The 16,951-nt window shown below is 35.8% G+C and overlaps 1 protein-coding gene across 1 annotated transcript in view; it reads left to right on the top strand.

The window, feature by feature from the left end:
• Positions 1-394: 394 nt before the first annotated feature.
• The window catches only part of LOC149556523 (proteinaceous RNase P 1, chloroplastic/mitochondrial-like), a 204,172-nt gene continuing 187,615 nt past the window's right edge, over positions 395-16,951 (top strand). Inside the window, exon 1 of the mRNA XM_089830830.1 lies at positions 395-1,816. Within this exon, the coding sequence (XP_089686956.1) occupies positions 860-1,816 (957 nt within the window). The 5' untranslated portion in view covers positions 395-859. The remainder of the gene's footprint in view (positions 1,817-16,951) is intronic.

The raw sequence follows: 16,951 nt of genomic DNA, 5'->3' as shown, positions 1-16,951 counted from the left end.
AGATGACCTAATTAATAGTCACCCAAGGAACTGTTAATCCATATGTCGAAACTTCCCAATTTCTTTTGGTGAACTTCCATAGGTGAGTGAAGACCTTAAATCTAATCTTTTAACTTTTCCACATTTACGAAGCTCTTTGTAAAACTCGTAGAGTGCGAGGTGGTCTAAAAGTGCCATTTTAAAACATTCGCCTCAAACCATTTATGTTCATTCTCTAATAGTCACACACCAAAAAAATAAATACTTTTTGCACAAATAAACCAATCAACAACTAAGAAAGCTAAAAAGTGATCAATTATTAGTACATGTGTAATTAGCTATTAATATATGTACTATCTTTTTTGATTTTTATTACAAGTAGTAATTAAAAGGATAGACAACGGCAGAAGTTGTCATTCAAACATAGAGGAGGCAACTCGCTCTTTTCCCCTATACTGCATTATTTCACTTTCATCATTCCCACTTAATTTGCCTACAATATGAAGCAATAGATAAAATGAGTATTAAGAGACACTGTCTCTTACACAATGATCAGAGCTCAATAAAAGACATTTCCGTCATAATTATGCCCAGCCCAAATTATCATGTTTTTCAATCTGAATTTTCTTGAAAAGAGAGTCGGGGCATTTGAAGCTCTTGAGATCTAATCTTTTCCGAGGCAAGAGACTTTTCCGCCGTAGTTTTTGTAAATTGATATTGAAACCCACTCTTGTTTTTGTAAATTGATATTGAAACCCACTCTTTTTTTTAACTGCCATTTTGAGCTGATGAGGAGAAGCAACAAATACCGAACTATTCGTCTTTTAAAAAACAGCGGGCCTTGTTCACATTTCTGGTGAAGCTCACTGCAGTGGATTTTATGGATTCTCCTAAGCAGAATGAACGTCAAACCACTAAGGGTGTGAAGAAAAAAAATCAAACTCCAGAAGGGCAGTTGCGATTTGATCTAGAAACATGTTCAAAACACAAGGATATGTCGCAAGCAATCTCACTCTATGAAAAAGCACTGGCCCAAGGAATAAAGCTTAACCTTATTCATTGCAATGCACTTCTATATCTCTGCTCTTCCGAGGCCATGGGACTCCTCAGACCTGAAGAGACTCAGGAAGAATCTGATAAAACATTTGCCTTCAATAAGGGATTTGAGATATACCGATATATGATCAGCTCCAATATTCCTCCTAATGAAGCCACGCTTACTGCAGTTGCTAGACTGGCAGCTGCCAAAGAGGATGGTGACATGGCCTTTGAAATGGTGAAGAAAATGGTGAGTCTGAATCTCTCCCCCAAGCTGAGGTCTTACAGCCCTGCTCTGCTTGTGTTTTGCAAGAGAAAAGAGGCTGACAAGGCATATGAGGTGGACGAGTATATGGTGAGCAAGGGTGTGAAGCCAGATGAGGAAGAGTTGAGGGCTCTACTGAGGTTAAGTATTGTAGTGGGCAGAGAAGAAAAGGTGTATTCTCTAATGCATAGGTTGAGGGCCAATGTTAGACAGGTGTCACCTTCTACTTGTGAGGTTATCGAGCAGTGGTTTAACAGCAAGGCTGGGGCTGAGGCGGGGAAGGAGAAGTGGGATGCGGCTAAAATTAGGGAAGCAATGGTGAGTGATGGTGGAGGTGGGCATTGCCAAGGTTGGCTGGGAAAGGGGAATTGGAGAGTTGAGAAAACTAGAATGAGTCCAGAGGGTGTTTGTCAATGCTGTGGTAAGCAGCTGGTTAGTAGTGACATTGATTCTGGAGAGACTGAAGTTTTCGAACAATCGTTGTCGAGATTGGCATGTGAAAGGGAGGCAAAGCAGAATTTCAAAAATTTTCAGGTGAGTTTCTGTCTTCAGAATTTTTTCATTATGATTTTTCTGTTTCCTTAGAGAAATTGATTGGTTTAAAAACAAAGCTATTTAAATATATCATGATTGTTAAATCTCCCAGAAAATATCTTCAGCCCAAATGTCACCTGAGACCGAGATTACACTGTCCTCAAGTGTTGTGCAATGCCACATCGAGAGCTAGATATGGTGTTTTACTCAATTTCAATTTTAATACTCAGCGTGCCTTTGGCGAGTATCTTTTCGTTTGATAGGTAAGTGGAAACCCTATGCTAGATTGTTCTCGCAATTGGTCCGACAGAATTTCCTTTGAAGATCTACAAATAGCCAAGGAGACATTCAATTACAAATTTACTACCTCTTTGTGATTTACAAAACATGTTGCGTGGTAGTAGGCGACCGTAGGCGACTAGATTTACAGGAATCTGGAATCAAAATTTTAAATAGTTTTCATCACTTCCATTAATGTGGACAATGTAGAAACCGCCCCCTTTGTTTTGGAAAACGAACTAGCATATATAGCGCATTGCTGGTTGCCTTGTTGCTTTGGGAATCGAGGAAGAACTAGAGGTCAATAGATGTGGAGTGCAAGGCAAGTTGAATTTTTTTTGGGAAAATGCATAAAGAGGGCAATTTGAAATAGTGGCAAGGATCTTTGGGAGCTAGAACTCAACCACTACATTTAAGAATTGCATTGTTTGTTTTCATCTTCCACCATTTGAAATTGATACAGGAGCATCCTTGGGTTGTTGGCAATCTTGCATCATCCAAAAATAATTTGCTTTATTTCCTATTTTTCTAGTTCCAGTCTGAGTGTTTGTGGTGGTGATCTTTGGATCACACGTTCCATTTTATCCGAACTTGGTTTCTTAATGAAGACCTATCATCGATCATCTTCCTAAAATCATTGATCATCTTCCTAAAGTTGCATGTCTTTATGTTTCGTGTACATGGAGATCTAATTCATTTTGCTCGGGTGGCATGTTCTTTGTTGGCTCATTAGGTGATGCATGGTAATTTGCTTATGCGATGTTTGTCTTTGCTTGCGAGGTTTTGTGGCTTTTCATGTTGGCTCTTGGATCATGTATGGACCTATATCTAAGGTCGCTAGTTCTCTTATTCTTCATTATGTATTACTTATTACTCATTTAATCTTAAGGGGTTAGTCCCATATTGTGTATCACGTTTCCTAATTTTGGAAATTGTTATCTTTTGAGCCGAACAGCGTGTCCTGATGGCTATATATGTAATGTAAATTTATCTTGAGCAACAACAAGTGGGTAGAAACAGAGAGAACTGAGAAAGATCATCAGGAAGAGGCCTGTTGATAGAGTTGGGTTGTACTTTGGATTCTTGTATTGGCCATAATCGGGATGGCCTTATAACCCGACATGTTTGATGTTCGATTTAATTGGATTGTTTGTTAATAAAGAAGTTATTTTCAGTTGTATCTCTGGTTCGCTGTGTGACTTTTAGCGTGGGGTTTGGTCATCTCCTTTGGCGATTCACCAGTCTTGTACTACGTCAGAAATTGCATGTGATCTATGCCCTTGGGATGGACAACTATTTTTAGGTTGGAAAATCCTCTCGGCACAGTTGTTGTGACAAACCGAGTCATTACTATCACTTTGGGTTGTTTATAAAAAATTAATAGAATACAATAATTTAATACGCTATTAAAAAATAAGATTAATTACAAAGAGGCTCATATCCTTATATAAAGAATGGAGACTGAAACTATGGAAAAGGATAAACATGACAGGGCTCACTCAGTGCTATAAATGGGAACTAAAGAAATAGGAAAATACACCACTATGGTGACTTTAACACCCCCATGACTTACTTCATTGAAAACAAAACATATCAAACTAAAAGCACCCTGAGCCATAGTTTCCAGACTTGGGTTCAGAGAGTAATTGGCAAGCCCAAGATTTTCAACTCAGGAAAAGCTTGACTAATACTGGACAAAAACTTGGCAACTCATAAAGTACTAAAAATTATGATCTCTTAAGGAGACATTTTGGTTTTGCGACATTTAATTACAAAATGTAATAATTAAAAATTGACATTTTGATAAAGAAAATGCATGGTTTTATAGCAAAAACAACATCCCAAGAAATGCATTGTAACCAGTGTTTTACCTGTGAGTCCATAAAATTGTGAGAAATAATCTTGTGAAAACTTGCCCAGCAAAAAAAAAAAAAGTACTTGGCAACTTGGAGAGTACTCTCAGAGTTTGCAAATTATGCCCTGAACCATGAATTTGTGATTCTTCAGAAGTTTTCTTGGAAAACAGACGATACACCAGTTAGAACTCCATGAAGCTATCTTAAAACATTCCCAAAAGTGTAGATTCTGAGCTGAATTTCCAAGTTCCAAGATTGCCAACTCCATGTACTCTTGAATCACAGATCTTCCAAACATTTGGACAGCAGTCCATGCTGAGCTACACTCACTGAACTCCTTTAAGTTGTCTCATAGCCCTTGTAAGGGTATGATTCCCAACATCTTAGACTCCCATGCTAACTAGGAAATTATCCATTTTAAGCTTTATCTACATTGCCTCCCTATCTTTTTTATCAAAGTGTGGACTTTTAAAATACGTGTAATTCACTATTCATCTTGGTACAGTAATCCTTCCGGGGTCTCTTGGAAATACATCTGGAGGCTCTTCAACTTCATGAGAAAGTGTGTTGACATTAGCTTCATGAAGTACCTTAGTACATTTTACTTCAAGATAATGAGACAAAGTGCATGGTTGTCCAACCTTCTGAGTCTGCTGTATCTTCATTGTGTTAGACCGTTAGTAATTAGAGCCCAGAAATTCCATGATGAAGAGCAGTTCCGGAGATTCCTTTGGATGATAACTTTAATTTTTGAGCCTGTTGTTCAATACAGCTATGCATTTCTTATTTTAAAATGTTTGATGCAGCTCATAGTTTTGATTCCCAATTTGATCTCTGACTTCCGAGTTTGTAACTTCGATTGATGAAATGAAAATCATGTTATCGATGACCAGATGGATTATTGGATCAATATTGTGATTGCGAGTTCTACACTTTTGATGTACTCTCAAAAAATTCAACTTCTTTTATATTGTTTAAAGTATTTGTTTTTGTGTAATAAAATTTTAATTTTTATGTATAATTTTAAAAGCCATACAGCCATCCCCCTGTCATCACCAAAACATGAATTTTTCTTGCCATTCTTAAAACTCTGTTTGTGCATTTTGTTCCTACATTTCCTTCTAGCTGAAACCTGGAGAAACTCTGTGATTAGGAAGCTGATATCTATGAACTCCTTAGCCATTTTGCAAGTAGTCCCTTAAGTGAAAAATAGAATACCGAAATTGGCCAAAAGTAATTTGCCTTATTTCTTGAGCGGTGGATTGAACTTTGGCCCTAGGCTTTATGTCTAGGAAACTCGGAATATCATCAATTGCTCTAAGAGATTATAAATTCTGATGATTTCTTTTATGTATTAAACCACTATCAACATAGAGCCACATTCAATAGCCACATCTTCCCTAACCTGATCTTAGCACAGTCAGCAAGGTCCTTTACTTATCTGAATAATTCAGGCATCAGCCTAGGTCTTTGTAGTACATTAATCTGGCAAAGGTATCAAATTCTCTAAAACTGCTACCTTGCCTTGGCATCTTTGGTTTAAGTCCTGCTGCACCATTAACATTGAGTTTTATTCGTAACAAAGGAAGATAGAAACTATGGAGTTCTTTCTTAATATCTACCAATTCAGTTCTACAGATCTGAGAAATACTGATATAGCATATATGAATGAAGGCTGGAGAGTTATAATTGGGGATCCAGGCGAAAATCCAAGTTTTAAGATCTACTGGAATAACACAAAAAATCAAAATGCCCAAAAAACCACTGCCTGACCCCAACAGGCTATGGGAGTGGAGAAGAAGTGGAATTGACTCATTCACAAGCAGAAGAACACAACGCACATTTGGAAGGACCAGCTGTGTTCTCCTTGATAAGTCGACCTAGTTGAGAACTCTGTTACTACCAGGTGACTGGTAAAAGGTAATGCGGAGGCCTTGTTTCTACCCTATTGTTTTATAGTCCTTTCAGGTTCTGGCAAACCACAACTGCAATAATTTTATAGGCCCTACGCTTTTGAATTGAATATAGGCCAGTTTTTGATCCATCCCTTATGCTTATATCCACCAAATCCCTGCATGGTATATGATAAGAATTCAAAACCCTTTGTAGATGTAACAAGCTGTCCTAATGTAGTAAAATAGCTAAAAGAGGGTACATGATTAAGATAATCAGCTACTTTGACTTCAAGGAGAGAACAAAGTGGATCTTTAGGAGTTTCAGACTCTTAGAACTAATTTTCTGGAGATGACCACCTTCTTATTGAAGGATTTTTTCAGATATTGGAGCACAAGGCTTCTTTTCTCTAGCATTAACCTTTCTAGGGGTAGTCACATTTATTAGTTTGTGACTTAGTTACCAGATTCATGCCCAGGAGGCCAGATTCGGATTCAGATCCGATCTCGATCTGGATTCGTGCTAGGATTTGTCAGGATTCGGGCAGGATCCTTATTTTGGACTGTGGATCTGCGGACCGCAAATCCGGATGAATCCACAATCTAAAACAAGAATTCTACACGAATCTGTCACGAATCCTCACAAATTCAACACGAATCCACATGAATCTGTCATGAATTCCCAAGGATCCACATGCCAAACTTGGATTAAATATATATAATGTATATATGTATTTTTTATATATAATGCATATATATCCATATTTAAATAGTATATATATATGTACTCATGAATCTTCACAAATCCTAATGGGAAAATTAAAAAATCACAAACTCACGAATCGGATTCATATCGCGAATTGGTAACTAAGGTTTATGACAATGTTCCCTGCAACCAAAGAGTTAAGGTAAGAATCCCCCATGGCAGTAGGTAAAGTTGGTGCTTGGGAATGCTGCTGTGTCCACACCTTTTTTTAAAGATGATCCAAACTTAATTCAGCTGATTTGCTATTTATCACTAACACTCACTGAATGGTTTAATCACTTGTCTAGGATGATTCTACTTAGTTTCCAATCATCGAGTTTCCTTCTTCTTGGACATGTTGATGTTAATATCTGAATCTCCCTCAGTAGTGATCTTGCTCAAACCTCTTCCTATTGGCATGCAGATTCCTCTGCGAAGGGACTTGGTCTTAACCACACAATATCGATCAATTTTAGATTTCGCTGTATAGCAATAGGGCTATTCCTTTTCTTGTCATAGCCAGCCACCAGCTAACCTGGGCTTTCCACTAGCTGCTCCCTCAAATTTAAGTTTTAAAAAGCACCTCTGGGATGTTTTGGTAAAATAATTGAATGAATTAGATAGAATGATCAAACGATCATTTAAATGACTAAAAAACATATGTTTCTATAATGAAACATTCGTAAAATAGAAAAAATCTAATATTTACACTACGTTACAATATTGACCATTAAAATAATAAATAATAAATATAAAGATATTATTGTAATATGGGAGCTTCCATTTCACCTGTCACACTAGGCATTATCTTACGAATCCCTTTATTAAAAAACAACTGTATTAATTTCATAGTTTTAGAAAGAAAGAAACTCTATAATTAGACATTTTGGGCTTTCATAGTCCGTTCCACTTTAAGAAACAATTGTTTTGAGAAGAAACTGTGCAGAATTTCTTCAATTAACATTTCAGTTAAGACCACATGATCCTTCCTTTCCCATCTTCATGATACAAAGATGTAGGATTGTAAAATAGAGTTTCTTATCCAACAAGGCTATGTTATGTGCTGGGCACAGATAGTTGTGGTGTAGGATCTCATCATGGGATAGATCAAAGGTGTTATCCTGGGGCTGTGCTATGTGATGGTCCCAGTAGCACGGTTGTGGTGTACGTGAGGCATGGTGCCGAGTTGAGGTGTAGCTGTGAAGGGTAGATGTTGGAGTACAACAAGGACGGCTAAGGAAATTGATCTCTCTCAAGAGGGATGAAGCAGGGCATTCCTTCCCTCTAGTGTCAGAGTGAGGCAGAAGCATCGCATAGTTTTAGGAGCGAAGAAGAGTAGCTCCGCCTTATCATATTGTGGTGAGGTTTGATGGTAGATGCAAGGCTTATAGTCCCTATCTTAGTGAAGCAGAGTAACTAAGCCAATGTCGATGATAACTCAAGGTGAGTTGTCTAAGGTTTGAAAGCTAGGGAAGTGGAGTACCCAGTCCTATGGTGGGAGGCAAACAATTTGTCCAAGTAGGAGCATTGGGGCTCATGGTGGGTTATGTTGGGTAGCATTGTGGAGCCAGATATCTATTCATGATGGGTTTAAGTGGCATGACTCGAAGAGGCGAGTTATGATGGATGCCAGGAAGAGGTGACTTGTGATGCATGATTGGAACATGTGAAGCGATTCTTAGGTGATGCTATGGTGGCATAATGGAGTACAATGTCCAAGGCATTGGGTGGTTCATGGAATAAGAGTATGGTACTCAAGTAGGTATGCATTGCAAAGTGAATCCGAACTGAGTAAGAATGCATGTGGGCATTGAGGTTTGTTTGAATGCAATGGATGCATGAGTAATAAAGGCTCATCAATGTGGCATGTAGACTAAGACATGGTGTTGAGGTAGTCATGGCTCAATGTTTGGATTCAAAGTCGGCTAAGGTAGTTAGTAGTTCCGTGGGGAATGGGTTGGTGCTTCAAGGTTCATGGTGGGCCTAGGGAGACCGACCTAGGTTGTTAAGTTGTGGAGACATATGGTCATTGTTGGTAATAGGTTGTCTTATGGGGGATGCCGAGGCGAAGACACAAGGGGCTAAGACAGGGGTTCAACATGGGTTGAACAGAGGTAGAGCATTGAGCTCGAGGATGCGTTGCAAGGTGCAACTAAGGAGTTTGAACCGAGAAGGTTCGACATGCACTTCTATTCCGTAGGGGTGTATGTTAATACAGTTGGGTGTGTGGACACTTGATGAAGATTGGAGGACATCGTTTGGGTGAACGAAAATGGCTCGACTGTAATGGGAGTCGCCAGGCTGTGTGTGGTTGGAATTCTATGGGAGAAGGTTCATCCTTTGCATGAGCTAAATCCAGTCCCGTGAGAGTAGCAAGGGGGCATGAGGAACAAGAAATGGGAAATGAATCAAGGATTAAATTATAAACTAAGAAAGCACAAAAACAGTAAAATATAAACTAGATTAGCACAAAACAAGATAAAAATTTAATGGCAAGAAAAAAGTAAAGTAAATCAAAATTATTCTGTTGTTTGTAGGTTTTTATTTTAATATTTTCTGATTATTTCTCTTATTTGTGAACTATTATAATTGTCCCATTCTTTTTAGGATCTTTATTTTTTGTTTCCTTTCTTCATGTGTGTATATTCGTTTCCACTCCTTTTGTATTTCAATTCTTGTTTTCTATTGCTATGTATATTGCTTTTTATGTTTCCTTTTTGTTTGGTATTATATATATTTTTTGTGTTGGTTTATTTTATAATGTATTTTCTCCTTGGTTCTCATTTCTTGTTCTCTTCTCCTCTAGCCCTGATTCTCCCATCTATATATTGAGCTAAGTCTGCAATTCTATCGTTTTGTTCTTCATCCGGATGATCTGAATTGTTGATATGATAGCACTCTCACAGTTTTTACTAGAAACATTCTAAATTACATTGACATGGATTATGGAAATGTCATTTCTTTTATTGATTATAAATTGATCTCCATGAATGGCCTAAACTTCTTTTTTCCCTACATAGCAAACAGGTGGACACAAAATACTTATATACCAGTAAGTTGCAATGACCAATCTGATATTTTTTATATCTGTTATCTTGCATTACATGTTTCACTACATAAATATCAGCCCATAGAGCAAGCTTTATAAGAGCTTATCGTAGCAGTCATATATAGCTTGCACCGAATTATCATAAGCTAGCCTTATTGCATTAGTAGCCCCTAAAGTGCAAGTGCACTCAAAGAAGTTCAAAACACCGACCTACGAAGTCCATGTAGAGATAGAACAGCAAAAATGGAGGCCCAGCAACAAACCAGCAATGACTATCTGTTGTTGGCTTAAATGAAGCTTCACTCAGTCCCAAAGTTGTGTTACCACTAGCAAAGCCCTGCTTGCCATGCTGCTATCTCTAGCTAGACTGTTATCACTTCCAGAGCTGCCACCACCCACCATGCTGCCTCAGAATATATCTTACCTTGGAATGAGTATGGCAATGAATGACTTGACACACTGATCCATAAGGATCAGGCAAATTCATGAGAGTAATTACTTTCATCAGTTTCTCTGAATTGGCAAGTATGAAATTTCTGTTCTGCATGATTGTCATGATGGCAGAAATCTAGAATTTAAAGCAAATGCCTCTGTTACTCCTTTCTGTTCCACCTTTGGGATCTTCTGATGCACATGGATCTTCTGGTGTACAAGAACATCCAAATGCCTGTTCATACACAAAAGGGAGTTGGATTGGATTAGGGAAGGCAGATTTGAGTTTTGTTGAACATTGAGAAATAGAATTTCAATTGTAATTCTTGCCATAGATTTGACAGTATGTTTTGGACCAAGTGGAGAAAGGGGCATATTGTCTTCCATGCTATTCCACAACTCATTGTAATTGCGTAACTTTCAATAATAATTAGTAGGATTGCATTGCTTGTACTAAGCTGATTTTTTCCCTTTGGGGGTTTAATAGGGTAAAAATCTGTTTACTTCTCTATCATAGTATTTTTTCACAACTGTCATTTATTCCGATCATAAGTGGCACAGTCCATTAATTTGTCAATTCTTAATTTCTACAAGCTCACTTGATGAGATTAGTGTTGTTGGCATGATTGGCAAGTGAAGAACAATGTTGTTGGCATTGATGTCAAGTAGGTCAAATGCATTGTCAAACGGGGAGTTGGATGCTAATAGTGATGATTGGTACATGAGTGACAGGATGTGGTGCAGGAGCACCTAAAGTACATGAGCATAAGGAGGCTAAGAGTCCTTATATGAGAAATTGAAATTAGTCATTTGTAATGTATTTGAGTCCATTAAGTCAAGATGTAAAGGTTAGATAAGCCATTTGTAATAAGTTGTCAAAATTGTGCAAGGAGGTCTTAAGGTGGTCAATAAGGTCAAAATGTGTTTATAAGCCTAAGAAAGGGTAGAAATATTGTAAATGGTGGTTAATATTCCACTATGATATGTTTTTAAGGTTTTCACAAAGTTGTGAGGTCAAAATGTTTAAAATGTAGAAGTTGCTTAAAAGTTGCAACTTTAAAACTTTGCCAAAAAGTGCAAAAAGGGTTAAAAGAATGTAATTGGTTGGTTCAAAAGGTGGTTGGGAAGTTATAAACCACCACAACCACTATAAAATCATTGTATTGGTTGTTCCAAATGGGGATTGAGAAGAAAGAAACATTTTGGATCTATTTTAGAGATTTTCTACATTGCTGTTTTGATTGGTTTTTTCAGTTCTTGTGTTGATTTTGGGCCTTGTACGGCCATGTACAGCCTGGAAACCATGTATAATCTGTATATTTGGATAGTAGCATGAATAATATTTTGTCTCTTTTTGGTTTGGATCAATTTCATTAAATTTTGAGGAAGTTATGAGTATTTTGGTAAAAGCGGTTGTTTGCAGATTTGGGATTCCCTGACTATAGTCAGATTGACGCATTTGGTACTGACACATTTGGAAGAATCAAGACCTCTAAATGGATTCATTTTGAAAGATATATGAATCAACTTTCATTTCCTTTTGGTTTGAGTCATTTTTACAGAGATTTGTTAAAGTTATAGACAGTTTAGTGAAAACTAGTGTTTTAATAACTTCAATGGAGTTGCAGGCAATAATTTGTGTGTTAGTTTTAGTGATCTTTGATAGGTAAAACTATTACAATAAGTATGGGAACAATAGATACTCTTACTTGTATAACTGTAGTGCAGAGTTGATAGTGATCTTCGAATTGCTTTGATGCAAAATCTCCTTCTCTATATATTGCAAATAATACAGACAGTAGACTGAATATAATAATGATCCTACAAATTAGATTGCAGAGAAAGAATTCTGGAAAGTATTTTTGCAATGTTTAATATGTAGATCGCTGGGTCTGTGATGCCGTAGATAGATGACATTTGTAACAACCACTTTTCTCGAGTCTTAATTAACAACTAACATACTTAAAGGAATACAGTTATACTTCAATGTCATAGGAAGACAATTAAATTAGTTTCGTTCATATGAAAGAGAATGACGGTTAAAATCAGTTAAACAAAATTTCTTAACTAGGAGCTTAAAACACTATCAAGGAATTTACTTCAGAAATTAAAATTCACATACCATGAAATTGAAAATAAAAAATCTTTGTAGGGATGCTTCTGCAATCACCCAGATTAGTCCACAAATACCACTATAACAATATCATATAACGACTCTCATCCAATACTACTAAATCAAAATCAAATGATGATTATCATTAAATACCACTATATAAAAAAATTAGGGCATCACATACCATTGTATTAATTAGGACATTGATTACCATTGGATCATTTAGGGCATTAGATACCACTGTACCAATTAGGGCTTCAGTTACCACTAGATTATTTATGGCATCATATACCACTGAATTAATTAGGGTTTCAGATACCACTGTATCCAATTAGGGCTTCAGATACCATTGTATCATTTATTTCCTTTCGATTGCTTAATTGTGGCAATAACTCAAGATTAGAAAATATGCTCATATTTAATATTCTTATAAGTAAAAACAATCCATAAATCTATCTCTCGCATCTAGGTGTAAAAATAACTGCAATGATAATATAACTCAATCAATCTTACCTTCTTGCATATACATCATAAAAGTGATAATACCTGTTTTTCGACAACAATTGAATGTATAGCTTATCTTTGTCTGTTGTTCGTTCAACAACTTGGGGAGAGGTGAAACATTGTCAGGGGCTTAACCATCCAACCTTGGACCATAACTTATTCCCCACACAATCTCCTATGAGAAAGGCCCTCCCTACTCAGAATCAAACTTGGAACATCTGTCATTTACTGAGCATCCTGGTGTTTAACCACACCCCTCGACTTGACAGTAGGAGATTACAATAACAGGATTATGCATAAACTATTAAATAATTCAAAACTAATAATGATAAACATTGTTATGTCATAATTGATAGTGTTTCATGTTATTGCAAATTCCTTTCTCTCACCTCTCCATCCTTTTCTTTGGCCACATAGCCGGGTGAGTCTTAGGTGTTTGGAATCTCAGAGCAGACAGCTCTATCAGTTATTCAGGAAGGTTACATACATCCAGCATTTTGCAATCTGTGATTACATGATTATATTCTTTAAAGATTCCAAAATTGATTGTTTAATTCTAATATCCATTGGCATAATGATGACGGATCTATAGTATGTTTTTCTTGGCTTTCACTTGTCATGCACAGGGCTAAATTAAAGAAGTTCAATTTGTAGAGTCAAACAAGATATCAAACTAGAGATCATCATGATGAATGCTGAAACTTGTTGCAAACTACTCTATGCATAGATTCGCTGATTTGTGTGCTCATCACAATTGTGACCCGAAGATTATGTTCTTGAGACTATATGGAAAATATCATTGGATAGTATACTTTATTTCAAATTTTATTGTACTTGGAAAAACACCTTCATAAGGGTTATATCTACGTTATTTTGAAGGCTAAAGGAAGAGGACTGATAACAAGGAACAAGAAGTATGCAACAAACTCATATTGTTTCTCTGAGATAAATTTGGAAAAGAAAGAATCTTGTGAATCTATTTGGCTATTATAAACTGATATAGATATGGCATTACATGACCTGATGAAGTGCGGATTTGTCTAAGACTTATAATTTGATCTAAAAGCATTTTCCCTTCAGTTGATTGTAGGCGTCACCTTTAGCACATATACTTCTGATCTCCTAGTCGAAATACTTGTACGACAAAGGTTAAAATTGCACTATTTGAATCAAGGTAAAGATTTGATGATTGTAAGGGTACCGATGGAAATTAAAATTGGCTAAGAGAATAGAGTTTGGCGTTATAGAGGCAAGGAAGTTTAAAAGCAATAGCAGCATAAATAAATCCGGAAAAATGTAAAAAGGTCTCCGACTCCTCTCATGGCTTCCATTTAAAATGCCTTGCCGTGACTAATAAAAAGAAGTCGGGTTCTTAAAAATGATTACCCTCTATTCCTATTTTGATTCCATATAATATAATAAGGTGACAGAGATAGTAAGAATCATGGCCGAGTGGAAAAAGAATGAATCTGACTCCTTTCTAGGTTCACATAAAAGGAACGAGCCGTGACTTCTCGGCTTCCATCGGTTTCAAAGAAATCCATTCGAATTCCAATAATTAATTTGATTTATCATGCCAAATGTTAATCGGTTAAAAGAAAAGAATATTAAAAAGAAAAGAATAGAGTTGGAAGATTATAATTCGATTATTATTAAAATTCGAATGTTATTATATTTGATTATTATTATAATTTAATATTATATATGTAAATGTAAATATATTGGTAGGGTGACATCACTTTATTAATATAATAAAATGGTGCTCTTTCATTTTAATAGTTATATGCACGTGTATAAATATTTATTACGATAAAAGATCAATTAAAATCCTTTGAGGTATGTTTCATATTTTAACTCAATTATTTTATGTTTCTCAATTTATTTATTTAAATAGCTCATGTGGGTCCCACAGATGTATCCTGTTTCAAGTCGCTAGGTTTTCAATCCATCTGCCCAGTGATGGTGATGCTCCTGTGCCTAATTCTTTTCTGACAATGCTTTCACCCCTTCGACGTGTTTTTTGCAAGGAAATTCTCCGTAATTAAATTATATTATCATAATAAATTATTTAATCATAAATAATCATAACGGTTAACCATCTTCTCAATTCCATGAATTCGTGATAAATAATCAACTAACTTGTTATCTTCATTTGAAATTTTAACAACTAACCATCTTACTATTTCGCCATATTATAACAAATTAAACTGCCAACTGACTTCATGTGAACCTCAATGGCTATATTTCAAATTAGGTCAAAAATTGGGATGTAACAACATTCCCATCGATCTACATTTAACGTATATAGATATGCAAAGGGTATGCCCTGTAGACTCATGACTCTAGGCCATGTAGGGTCATGCCTTTACAGAGGCATAACTAACTAATAGTTAGTTTAGATTGCATAACACCCGATAGCAATTAATCCAAACATATTAAGACATCTGCCAATGATCTGAAGGTAATCCTGCTGATAATATATTAACATAGACATTCAAACACACACACACACACACACACACACACACACACACACACACATATATGTGTGTGTGATTAACATTAGTAAATATTATAGGAAGAACTTGTCACAGATTTGTATGTCTTTAATAAATAGAATGTTTATAGCATTATTATTTCTACTGATGCTAAACATTAACACTCCTTCTTAGCAAGGGAGAAGTAATACACCTTTAGATTTCAAAATAGAACATCTGAACTTTTGATCTGATCTTAACACTTTGAAACAGTGACTAGTCAAATAATTAAAATCACCATGTTATGTATACTATCATAATATATATTATGATTTCTAATTGTCCGAAACAATAACTAGAGTAATCATAATGAATATGTTATCTATGATCTCTAATTGACTGAAACAATATCTAGAGCTGTCCATAATAACATAATAAATTCGTTACCCATGATCTCTAATTGTCTGAAACAATATCTAGAGATGTCCATGGTAACACAAAGGGTTCGTTATCTATGATCTTTAATTGCCCGAAGCAATATCTAGAGATGTCCATGATAACAGGCCTATCATTTGCAAGATCGTCACCTTACAAACAATTACCTTCTGAATAAATGTCCATGAAAGATCATCACCTTTCATCACATATCTGATGTGACTAAACAACAATAGAAGCATAAACTCACATGAATTGAAAATTTAAATTCAATATTCAATATTACAAATTAATCATACCAAGTTTTTCTCTAAAGTATTTCAACTTCACTTTAGCAAGAGTCTTAGTAAAGATATCAACTGTTTGCTCATTAGTATTGATGTACTCCAGTTGAATGATTTCTCGATTCACCATATCTCGAATGTAGTGGTAAGGAATTTCAATATGTTTGGAGCAATTGTGTAAAATCGGATTGGTTGAAAGCTTGATGCAACTTTGATTATCACAATGAATCCCATTGGGCTTCAAAGGTCTTTTGAACAAATCTGCTAACAACTTTTGTAGTCATACTGGTTCTCTAGCACCCAAAGAAGATGCAGTGTATTCTGCTTCGGTAGAACTTAATGCAATTAAAGTCTGTTTTCTACTGAACCGAGAAACCATACCAGATTCTAGACTGAAGCAACATCCAAAAGTACTCTTATGTCCCAATTGGAATCAGAATATCCATAAAGTTCGATTTTGACTTTATCATATTTGATTCCGATGCCAATTGTACCCTTTAGATATTTCAAAATGTATTTAGTTGCATGTAGATGTATCTTCTTTGGTGCATGCATAAACTGACTCAAGGTGTTAGTAGCATATGTCAGGATGAGTATTCACCAAATACATTAAGGATCCAATAATTTTCTTATAGTAAATAGAATTTGTAGGTTCTGATTTGATCATATTATCCTTCAAATTGTGTAGATTGACTTCCATAGGAGTAGCAACTGGTTTACATTCCATCATTCCAAATTTTGTTAAAATGTCGATTGTATATTTTCCCTGATTTAGAAGAATGTAGTTATCCTGTTGCCAGACTTATAATTTAAGAAAGTAGTGAAGTAGACCTAAGTATTTCATTTCAAACTCTGCTGTGAGTTCTTGTTTGCATTTCTTTATGAGATGTTCTTCACTTGTTATTAACAAATTATCAACATATAACACAAGAATAATTATATCATCACCATCTATTTTGAAGTATAAGTTAGGATCAACTTCATTTTTAGAATAATCAAACTTCATTAGATAGTTGTCTATCCTTTCATACTGCACTCTAGGAGCCTGTTTGAGACCATAGAGACCTTT

This window comes from Cupressus sempervirens, chromosome 5, assembly GCF_028749045.1.
Source record: "Cupressus sempervirens isolate cs-2001-9-10 chromosome 5, ASM2874904v1, whole genome shotgun sequence".
Classification (NCBI taxonomy): Eukaryota; Viridiplantae; Streptophyta; class Pinopsida; order Cupressales; family Cupressaceae; genus Cupressus; species Cupressus sempervirens.
Note: the sequence above shows the minus strand (reverse complement) of the source record. Positions and strands in the feature narration are given on the sequence as shown.